At 43.3% G+C, this 12,184-nt stretch overlaps 1 protein-coding gene across 1 annotated transcript in view; it reads left to right on the plus strand.

The window, feature by feature from the left end:
* The window catches only part of LOC124613220 (trypsin-2-like), a 104,886-nt gene extending 93,109 nt beyond the window's left edge, over positions 1-11,777 (plus strand). Inside the window, exons 6-7 of the mRNA XM_047141893.1 lie at positions 8,050-8,196; positions 11,587-11,777. Coding sequence (XP_046997849.1) covers positions 8,050-8,196; positions 11,587-11,733 — 294 coding nt within the window. The 3' untranslated portion in view covers positions 11,734-11,777. The remainder of the gene's footprint in view (positions 1-8,049; positions 8,197-11,586) is intronic.
* The last annotated feature ends 407 nt before the right edge of the window (positions 11,778-12,184 follow it).

Genomic DNA, 12,184 nt, shown 5'->3' on the forward strand with positions numbered 1-12,184 from the left:
CACTGCTTGTTCAATATACAGATTGAGTAACATCGGGGAGAGGCTACAACCCTGTCTCACTCCCTTCCCAACCACTGCTTGCTTTTCATGTCCCTCGATTTTTATAACTGCCATCTGGTTTCTGTACAAATTGTAAATAGCCTTTCGCTCCCTGTATTTTACCTCTGCCACCTTAAGAATTTGAGAGAGAGTACTCCAGTCAACATTGTCAAAAGCTTTCTCTAAGTCTACAAATGCCAGAAACGTAGGTTTGCCTTTCCTTAATCTAGCCTTAAGGTAAGTCGTAGGGTCAGTATTGCCTCACGTGTTCCAACATTATTACTGAATCCAAACTGATCTTCTTTTTCCATTTGTCTGGAAAGAATTGGCGTTAGTATTTTGCAGCCGTGACTTATTAAACTGATAGTTCGGTAATTTTCACATCTGTCAACACCTGCTTTCTTTGGGATTGGAATTATTGTATTCTACTTGAAGTCTGAGAGTATTTCGCCTGTCTCATACATCTTGCTCACCAGATGGTAGAGCTCAGTATCATATCTCCCTTTTCATCTTCATCTACATCCTCTTCCGTTTCCATAATATTGTCCTTAAGTACATCGCCCTTGTATAGACCCTCTACATACTCCTTCCACCTTTCCGCTTCCCCTTCTTTGCTTAGAACTTGGTTTCCATTTGAGCTCCTGATATTCATGCAAGTGGTTCTCTTTTCTCAAGAGGTCTCTTTAATTTTCCTGTAGGCAGTATCTATCTTACCCCTAGTGAGACAAGCCTCTACATCCTTACATTTGTCCTCCAGCCATCCCTGCTTAGGCATTTTGCACTTCCTGTCTATCTCATTCTTTAGACGTTTGTATTCCTTTTGGCCTACTTCATTTACTGCATTTTTATATTTTCTCCTTTCATCAATTATATTCAATATTTCTTCTGTTAACCAAGGATTTCTAGTAGCCCTCGTCTTTTTACCTACTGTATTTCTGTCCCCCATTCGTGTCGATTGTTCCCTTATGCTCTCCTTGAAACTCTGTACAGCCTCTCGTTTAGTCAGTTTATCCAGGTCCCATCTCCTTAAATTCCCACGTTTTTGCTGTTTCTTCAGTTTTACATGGAGCACGAAGACGTGGAGGGGGTTTCGAGGAAAGAGCGTGGACGCTCTGTTGGACTGGTAGCTGCGGCTACAGGGGACGTCAGACTTCCAGTAGTACCACTCCCTCTGGCCGCTCTGGTATGTAGAAGGCGTCGGCCGTTGCGGGGTGGGCGGATCCAACTCCTTCGGTAGAACGAGAGGAGGCGGTGAAGGCGAAGGCTCCGTCTCCATTGGGTAGTCCCTCGGTGTAGTGATGAGACGCTCTGGCGGCTGCTGCGACCGCGCTGTCCTCAGGATCTGAGGGAAGATTTACAGAAGGATCACCGTGCACATAGTAGTGGCCAATTTGATTGTCATGTCGGCGCCGCAATCCGTCTGGGATTGAAATGAGGTACATGCATGCGCCAAGTCGACGAAGGATATCGCCTCGCGTCCACCGTCTGCTGCCTCGAAAAATCCCAAAAAACAGAATATCTTGCGGGGCGAAACTGTACTTGCGGCTTTCCTTCGGCGCCGGATGCTGAGGAGGTGGAACAAGTGGAGCAGCGTCCGATGGCGCCGGCGATAGTCCATCTCGTGGATGCGAACTATAGGAAGCAAGAAATACCTGTAATGCTTCTTTCCTGGTGTGGGCGGTGCGATGTCTGGCCATCTTCTGCTTGAAGGTCCTGACAAAACTTTCCGCTTCGACGTTGTACTGTGGATGAATCGGTGCACCAGTTAGATGCTGTATGCCATTGCGTTCACAGATTGTTTCAGATTCATTTTACGTGAACTGAGGGCCGTTGTCCGACACTATGAGTTCAGGCAAACCTTCGAGGCCAAAAATAGAGGACAATGCCTGAACTGTTCTACGCGACGTTGTCGACTTCATTGGCACCGCAAAAGGAAACTTGCTATAAGAGTCTACTACAATCAACCAACGAATGTACTTAAAAGGTCTTTGTGCACACGTTGCCATGGTGATTGCGACTTAGGCCAAGCAGAGAATTTTTGTGGCGGGGCGGATTGATTTTCCCCACATGAGTGACACTATGAAGTTGTGTGTTCTATTTAGGTGTCCATATCCTGCCAAGTACAGTGTCGACACGCTAACTGTTTCGGGCGTCGTCAGTGTCCTTGGTGAAGTAACTGCAACACTTCTTTTTGCAAACCTCTGAGCATCAACACACCTGACTGTCCAAAGTCATTTTGAAAAAGAATCACCCCCAGCTATAAGCGAGCCTATGCCGACGTGCAAAGTATCGGCGCACTACAAAGCACTGTATCCCATGCAATGAGCGAGGCCAAGATGTCAGAATGTATTTTAGCAAAATGATCAAATCTGAATCAGCTTCCTTAGCCTGTGCAGTTTTCCTATAGTTCAGAGGAAAGGATTGAAGCAATTCAAAATCGTGAGCATCGGTGCGACAACAAGATGCAGCAGAAGCGTCAAAGTCTGTATCAGGGTCGATCGGAAGACGTGAAAGTACATCCGCATTACCAGGTTGAGCTGTCTGACGGTACACAATCTCGTACGGTATTACAACAAAGCCTTTCTTTGGAATTTTTGGGCAGTTCGTACAGGAACCGGCTCCCTCGGATGAAACAATGGCTGCAATGGCTTGTGATCCGTTACTAAGCAGACTTTTCTGCCATACAAATAGTTGTCGAATTTGGTGGCACCATACACAATAGACAATGCCTCTTTCTCTATTTATGAATAGTTACACTGAGTTTTGGTCAACACTTTTGAATGGAAAACAGTAAGCCTATCTTTATCATCAATTCTGTATGACCGTAAGAATAAGCGTCTATTGACAACACGACTGCTTTGTCAGGATCAAAGTAAACCAAGCATCGATCATTGAGCAATGGATCTTTAAGTTTTTGAAAAGCTTCTTGGACTCATCTGTCCAAAGAAAGGGGCCGTTTTTGCGACGCAAGCAATGCAATTGAGCTGCGATTTGTGCAGCATTCGGTATGAACCGAATATAGTAGTTCATTTTCCCTAAGACCGACTCTAATTCTGTGACATTGCGAGGAACTGGCAGGTCAGGTATGGCTAACAAATGTAACTGAAGACGACGTACGGATACTTGCAGCTCAGGTAAAAAAAAAAAAAAAAAAAAAAAAAAAAAAAAAAAAAAAAAAAATTGTCCGGTCTATAATTTTGTCCTGCATCAGATAATACGTGAAACATGAAACAAAGCACGCAAATTTCCAACGTGTTCTTCAGGTGTACGACACAACATCGTCAAAATAGTTTGAACAGTTTGGAACTTGAGGAATCAGCTGTTTCAAATACCGTTGGAAAATCGCGGGTGCGGAAGCACTGACAAAAGGCAAAAGCTAATATTTACACAAGCCCAAATGAGGGTTCACAACACACACGGTTTGAGATTCTTCATCTAGTGGTATTTGAAGATATGCGTCGCGCAAATCAATTTTTGAAAAGTAGCGACCAGCGCCTAATCTGTCCATGACATCCTCTGAGAGTGGCAATGAATAAGTATCAACCACTGTTTGTGAGTTGACTGTAGACTTAAATTCAACACAGAGGCGAATGTGACCTGAAGTTTTCGGATCAAAACCAGTGGGCTTGCCCATTGACTAGCTTGTATGGGCGCAATAACTCCGCTATCTTGTAATTTTTTAAGTTCAGCCGCGACTTGGTTCCGTAAGGCAATGGGAACAGTTCTGAACCGGCAAAATTTCTTTTGAGCAATGTCTTTCAGAGTAATATGTGCAACAAAATTCTCAGCCTTGCCGAAACATACAGAAAAGAGTTCAGGACATTCTTTTAGCTAGCGAGATGCATTGTTGTTGGCAGTGAATGCAGTCACTCAACACATTGTCCTGAATTTGACAGGTAAGCGGATCAAAGGAATCAAGGTTAAATACGTTCTCAGAATCGCGTGATTGTAGCACACTGAAAGTCACAGTTAGCGTATGCGAACGATACGTGGCAGAACGGGAATGTCTTGTCCATTATAAACCGTCAGGTGTGCGCTAGTTTTAGACAGGTGTTGGGAGCCTAACAGTTCATATGCGTTACGACTGAGCTATGTAACATATGCACCCGTGACCAACTGAAATTTCACACTTTTCCACTAAGATACAAATGAACAAAAAGTTTGTTGGACTGGCGTAGCACTGAAAAAACTCTTTGCTTGTTTTGCTAGTCCTGTAGCAGGGTTTGAACACACTACATTGATTATATGGGCCTTGTGACTAGTTTTTTATGAATGGGCGGAATCCTTATGTTTCATGCGTTGCAAACATACGGATTGTACGTAAACTTTCTTGCCACAAGGGTAACACTGTGCTTGTCTGAAGGGCAATCTCGGCGTTTCCACTGTGAGTAGCACCGAGGGCGTGACTTAACTCTTTTCACTGAAGTAGCCGCCTGTTCAGAGAACTGTTTACATGGCTTGACGTGTTCATGCTGTTGCTGTCTACTTTGCCGGTCGTGAGCAAGAGGCAACTCAACCCGACGAATTGATGGCTGCTCAAACTTATCGGCCGCTATGGCACCTGAACCAGACTGATGTAGAATTTGCACTACGTGATGAAATGATGGATCTGACTGCTATAAAATCTGCTATCTAAGTTTGTCATCAGTTGCATTGTACACGTTCGCATCATACAACATAACATCTGACTATAAAGTTCCATAAGTACATTTGAATTTGTATTTCCTCGTCATACCCTGCAAATCTGTTACTCACTCGCGACAAGTTTGTTCTGATCTTTCCTTGCAATGACAGAATTTGTACTTAGCTGCCCCCATATTCACTTGATGGTCATAATAGTTCGTTAGAGAACTGACAACCTGATCATAGGAAAGTCCACTCGGAGTGGCGTTTGGGAAGAATTTCAGACTGAGGCGAAAGACTGCACTTCCTACCGTTGACAAAAAGTAATGTAGTTTCACAGTACCTAACACCTTGTGAGCAATGATGCCACTTTCATACTGTTGCAACCACACGAGCCATTCCTCTTCTTGTTCGGAACTACAGTTGCATGTTGGTCGGTTGGTCGCGCTGCATTTGTCTCTTGGTTAGGGAATAACTGTTGTACCGTTTTAGAAGGGTTGCAGTCTGCTGCGTCTGAAACACAAACACCTGCGTTAGATGCGTTGCATCTATCGGTAGCAGCTAAGGTGCCTGAGCAGGGTATGGGAGAGATGGGTTGCTCGTTTTGAAATAGGCAAATGCAATAAATAGACAATGCAAACAATAAAAATAAGCACACAATTAAAGAAAATTTCTGCAGCCCACACCTGTAAACACTGAACACAAAACGCATTATAAGAGGTGCTGTTAAAACATGTAAACACACCTCTGCAAAGAAATGACATGGTTAATTTGAGGCGCCAGCAAAACACAAAAACCCACGACAGAACAAAACAGAGACAATCTGTGGTAGGTGGTGGCTCTGGGTTTTCGTTATGTTATTGCTCCTAATCATCGGCGCTATGTTATTTGGCCATCTTCGTCGTCATGTTGCTGTGTCTAGGAATCCTGCATACTCTGTTCGGCAAACAACCAAACAATTCGTATTAATGAGTTCTATCACAACAAGTGAATACAAATACTTTGATAGAAGTGCTGCAAGCTAAGGGCGACCTACAAAATAATCAGTCTTCTTCAGAACAGACAAACACGAGTCTGTGCTACGTTGTGATTGTTAATTATAAATGCTACGATGCGTCTCTCACTAAGTGACTGACGTTGAAGCTGCTATCGAAGTGCGCTGCGGGCGTGGCGGTAATGTTCTCTTCACCTAAGGGCCACTGCTGTCGCATTGTCGTCCTGGAGGAAGGTCGGTCAGCTTGCGATTGGCTGACCTCTTCTCATAGCCGTCTCTTCTCTGTCGTTCCCGACTGGTGTGCTGGCTCCGACTTTACGCTGTAACAGTCTTCACCACTAAATTATTTTAAAAAATTGCTGGGGTTCCTTTTTGTTAGCTTAGATTATCTGTACTGTTACTCCTGGGTAAATTTTGGTTTCTCTGTTGAACATGGTAGTCCATATTTTTTAGATCATAAACAATGATGAACAGATTTCTCTCGTCCAATTCCAGTAATTTTCTGATAATATATCTACATTCTTGCCATGTTGCCCACCTGACCATCGCCACCTTTTTTTTGTTCCATCACCTTCAGCTACTCTGCCCTCACTTTTTTACAAAAGAACATACAGTTCAAGTAATGCACTATTGTTTGTGGTGCCTATAGGTTGCTTCTGGCTGGATGACAAGGTTCCTGTATTCATTGAGCCTTTACGGTACATATGTGATATGATGTGTATGACAGATCATGAATCTCGGTTTACTGGTTGACAATGTGGTCTTCACCAGTGAATTATTTTAAAAATTTTCTTCTATTTCTTTTTGTTAGCATATAGTTCTTATTCATTTGATCCTAAACGATGATAAACAGTCGTTTTCGGTCAAATTTCAGTAATTTTCTTCTATTACTACTGATAATGTATATACATTTTTGTCATGTTGCTCACCTGGCCGCTCCCCCATTTTTTTTTGCTGCTTCACCTACATGTGGCACCCTCCCCCCCCCCCCCTCCCCGTTTCCCAACTTTCCATCCTCCTCCACCTCTCCCCTCCCCTGCCCCCTACAACCACACTGCCACACTACACGGGTATGAGTGTGGTTTTGCCAGGTCTTCCCTCAGAATGGCAAGTACATTTTCGATGCTTTGTAAAAGACAACTTTGTAATTAAATGTCTCTTTCTACTTGGGACATATTAGTTTAAGTTGTTTTATCTTCACGTAATTTGTTAAGTTTGTTAGGGATAAATTTTTATGGTTGTAAAGACTCGGAAGTGACGAAGATTTTTTAATATTCTATTATTTTGATTCCTTTTAATAGTAATCTTGTTCACGTTTAACAATTTTTCATGCCAAAATGGCATACAAATTTGTAATACACACCGTATGTGGCACTGCTGTGTTTTACTGTTTAGTGATTTTAAGAATTTGATTGTTTTTGTTAAGGGTTTTAAAAGTATTAATTTTGTTGTTGACTTGTAAGGTTATTGTATTAATTGTTACATTCTTGACGGTTGGAAAACATTTAATCAATACAAATGGTTTCCTACATCCTGATAGGAATATCAGTATATAGGTCAGGCCAAGGTCAGCCTCCAAAAACAGCATGTATATCACAGGTGAACTCCTTTCGTAATCCACGAAAAACGTTAGGGCCACCCATAAGCTGTTGCTTATTGAACTGTCCAGTCAAATAAATGTCTATTGCTCTCAGTGTCTGATACACTGGGGCACTGCGCCGCTAGCGACGACGGTACGCTCGTCGCAGAGGCACTGCTGAGGCACGTTAACTGTGTGGTTAGCGTAAGGTTTCCTTACGGCAGCGGAACGAGTAGACTGCGAATTACCAGTGATGTGTCGGCAGCTGTTTGACGCACATTTTCACATGTTTTTCAAGTCTTTGGAATTACCATTTTCGACTATGTTTCGTATTTTTGGCATGTGCTTGAAAAAAGTTTACATGAGTGTAAATGTGGTTTCTACCTGTAGGATGATTTGAAAACGGGTCTCGGGCCGAAACTAGTCATCGAATGAATAAAGAAGTAAAAATGGCAACTTTGGTCTTGTTTCTCGTTGTACTGATTAACAGAAGTTGCTGGCCCATACCTGTTCCAGCATGCTGGAAGCTCGTAGGTTTTTTTTTTTTTTGTGTTACTCAATGCTTATGAAGAGAAATCTGTTTTTAGTCACCTCTGTATCTTTTATATTGATGAAGTTTTCTGGTTGACAGACGGTAGGTCTTCCAGTCAGATGCAAGAAGTGTAACTGACTCTGGGCAGACACCTATGAGGGGTGCATGTATGGTGTCGTATTTGTGTAGCTGATGGTGGTGGTAATTGTGATGATGATGGTGATGGTGGTGAGTGAAGGAAGAGGATGGATCTCAGTGATGCATACATACTCCTTGTTTCAGTATACCTCGGTCGTCGTCAGTGACCTGCATAAAGTTGACGTCCCCGTGTGGTCAGACGAGGACTGCCAGGCGACCTACGACTACTATGTCTACCTTGTAAGGGAGAACAACATCTGTGCTGGAGAAGAGGGCAAAGGAAAGTGTGGGGTGAGTCGTAACCTTTTCTCCCCTACGTTTGTAGCATTCCCTTTACCTCTGCCTTCCAGTCGCATTTCACTTGAACGAAGCACCATTGCTAGTCATAAAACTCAATCAGCTGCAATCGTTTTCTGTGTATTAAATTAAATTTAACACTGACGGCTTGTACGTGTTTTAGTACAGTAGTCTGTAGGATCCTCCTGCCTCCAAAATACGTAGAACAACTTTCAAAGGGCGCATCAGCAATTACTTCAATTGAAAATAGAAGCACTGCAATACAACATGACTTGGCATTTTTACTATACCTTTCGTCGCACAAATCCATATCATGTGGCACTAAACATCCGCTAAATAGCAGCTTAAGTTCTCAGAGATGTTTTACAGAGAGCATGCAACATAAGAGTGATTCGAACATTAGAAACACGAGTCTGCCAGGCTATGACAACAGCTCCGTCTGCTGACAAAGTCATGGTGACAGTCTGCTGGGATATGTATGGTGTCATTCTCCTAGAAGTGTCAAACTCGAATAGAAATGATGATAGTTCGTAGCTCCACTTACAACCAATATGCTCCAGCACTGTTAACGCCGCACAATTATCTCCTACATCGATGATACAAATAAATATACTTCCCTGCCCCCCCATTTTGACAATGGACAGTAACTTAGGCAGTTTACAAACAGATGTATGAGTAGTAGTAAAAGGTCAAACAACTGAAAGACAAACCTACATTAACTAATTATAAGCGACAGAAACTTTGATGCATTTGTACACGTCCTTCTTGACATGTGCGTCGGCAAATCCCTTCATAAAAGTATAGAGCGCCCTCTGCTCAGCTTCTTACATCAAAACTGTGTTTGCTGACTCACTCTGCCCCGACTCGTACATGTGTTCATTTCATCCAGTCAGCGAAATCTTCTACAGTTTCCCCTTGCCTCTTCAAAGTAGTGCTCGACTGCTCTCAAAAATACCTTGCACTATTCTGTGTTTTTTTTGTTCATTTTAAAAAATTCGTTATCCAACTGTTCAAAGCTTGTTGCATTGTTTAATTCCTCAATACTCCTCACATACATTTTCGCTTTTCCTGCTAGTCGCAGTTTTGCTACACGTAACAACTGACAGTCAGTTCAGCCACCCACCTCTGCCGACGTTCTCTAAGAACGACCTTACATCCTGAGAAAAGGAAGCAAATAATTCCACTTCATGCTGTGGTACCTGAAGCTATGCTAACTGTTAGTCCCTAGCTAGCAACAGTCCATGCAGCTGCGCATTATCCGCTGTCAACTGCATTACTTTTTCAAACTCATACTGCTTCCAGAACCAACATACCTTTCGTCTCTGGCTCTGCCACTGCGTCGCTCTTACTATCCATAACACGTAATAACACAAGAAACCACAACACCAAAAATTCGTCAAGAAGTTAGACTTAACATTATATTATGAGCCACCTGGATTCTGTGCACTGCCTTCCAATATGACGATATAGATGTCATGTACAGGAGGTCAGGGGCTCTGACTTTTGGGAAGGGGCAGTAGACCCGAAAGAGTTACGATTATAGATATCAAATTCTGCTCTCTACAACTACTCTTAAGCTCAAATAAGTCAGTTAACTCCTCTGTCCTAAACAAGGTTACCTTCAAGTTACGATGTCAGTTACTCTTCGCTTCCATATCTGTTACACCCTCCAAAACGTTATCGAATGGTTCATCACTTACACACTGTCCTGACACCATACGTCGTGGTCCAGGCTCCACGTTGAGTGAAGACGACGCCACACATTCTGACAATAAACTGCAGCGCTCCTCGGCGCAGGAAGGGATGGTGAGAATGGGTGGTGGAGTTGAGGTGAGACACAAAGAGACTACAGAGAAAGGTAGCTTCAATTGTAACAAATTGTACAATACACTGCATCAGTGACACGTGGCTGCTGAATTCTGCAGGGCTGTCCGCCTGCAATGCTCATACAGTCTCCCCACCAAACGCTGTCAACATGTTACGTATGGTTTACCAGCCTGCAGCATGTACTCGATGATGATGTACGGCCTTTGGTGGCGGCTGGCTTCATCTTGGTGGTGGATGACCACCACAATGAGATGCCTGTCTGCAGTGGCGGAAGTTGGGTAGTGTGCATAGGGGACAGCCCATTGCCACTGGGCAGAAGTTGGCTGTGCTTTTGGAGTTAACTGGCCTGGCTGCTGCATCGTTGATCTGACGTCAGGAAGGATTTAGCGCATAGAGCTAGTATCCTGCCATGGCCGTGAAGCAGTGACTTCTACTGGCAGGTCCATGTGTTCACTCCATCCAACCGAGCTCCGTCAGCCTAGTAGTGCTGCGAGACAAAGCATAACTGCGTTTCAAAAGTCCAGTATTTACAGTCTGCAGCGACGCGCTTGTTGTGCATGTGCGCCACTACCAGCTACATATGCTAAAACATCACTGCCACGGTCAGAGTGGAAATCTGCCTTGCCCACTGCATCACGACTTTGTGCAGGACCGTTGGGTTTGCTGCTTCAACGAGTGCAGTACAGTTGAGTTTGCTGTTTCAACAAGCTAACTTGCGTAGAAACCTTGTGTAAGCTTTGTTTATTTGTTACAATGGCAACACCCCACACTCACCTGCTGTCAGTGCTACTGCAATACACCACTCAAACTCACAATAATATGCCTGCATTTGGTCAGTGCGCTACTATAGGAAAAAAATGTCTTTGCAAGGTAGTCTCATATTCTTGTTTTCTTTGTATAGTCATATACTTAATATGAAAGTTTTCCAGTCGTCTAAGATCCAACCGATATGATTCTGTTTCCGGGAGATGCTCTGTTGGCGATATCATGCTGTCAGCAAAGGCAGTCGCATCAGTCGTCTGTTGCTATGGCGCATTAGTGCCAAATTTCGCCGTCCTGTCCTAACGGATATTTTCGTCGTACGTCCCACATCGATTTCTGCGGTTATTTCACGCAGTGCTGCTTGCCTGTTCGCACTGACAGCTCTAAGTGAATGTCGCTGCACTCGGTCGTTAAGTGAAGACCTTAGACCATTTCGTTGTCCGCCATGAAAGGTAGTGAATGATATTTGGTGTTCTCGGAACACTTTTGACAATGTGAATCCCGGAATAATTTTTTCCCAAACTATTTCCGATATGAAATGTCCCAAGCTTCTAGCAGAATCTACTATTCCGCTTTCAAAGTATGTTAGTTCCCGTAGTGCGGCCATAGTCACATCGGGAAGCTTCTCAGCCGAATCGCCTGAGTACAAATGACAGCTCCACCAAAGCACTGTCCTTTTATATCTTGTATAGATGATACTACCGCCATCTGTACAGGTGCACATCGCTATTTCGTGGCGTTTGTCACCTCATTGTAATATCTGGATAATGCTAAAAATATTTCTTTCTTTTCCAGCTGGATTCAGGAGATCCTCTATTGGTGAACGGGCAGCTGGTGGGAATCGCCTCCTGGGATGGTTACGAGTGTGCCACTGCAGACTCACCGGGAGTCTACACTGAAGTTTCCTACTTCGTCGACTGGATCAATCAGAACGCAGTGTGACGAGGACAGACGTACCTGATTTTTTCATACTGTAAACAAGCGTTACCACATTACTTCACTCACCAAAAATAAAAACTCATTCATCATCCAGTGGTACGTTTACTTCAGTCAGTGCCTTGAACGTATCAAAATTATTTACTGTCAGATTTCCAGTAAAACACTAATCCATTGGACGATGATGTAAACTCCAAATAGATGGCTACACAACTTTCACATCTTTTAGAACAACGAAACTTATGTGATCTCTCATTTCCATAAAGGACAATTACGAGACAAAATTAAAGTACGAGCACAAGAATCGAAGTGACAATTACCGGAAAAAATCTGAGATTAACTTTTTCACTACATTGTCGACGTCTAGACGTGTCCCATGCCTCTAGCACAGTTGAGAGAAAATGCGGTACATGTGATTACGAACGTGGATAAAACTATCTTCCATCTCACTTACATT

Source organism: Schistocerca americana, chromosome 4, assembly GCF_021461395.2.
Source record: "Schistocerca americana isolate TAMUIC-IGC-003095 chromosome 4, iqSchAmer2.1, whole genome shotgun sequence".
NCBI classification, from domain to species: Eukaryota; Metazoa; Arthropoda; class Insecta; order Orthoptera; family Acrididae; genus Schistocerca; species Schistocerca americana.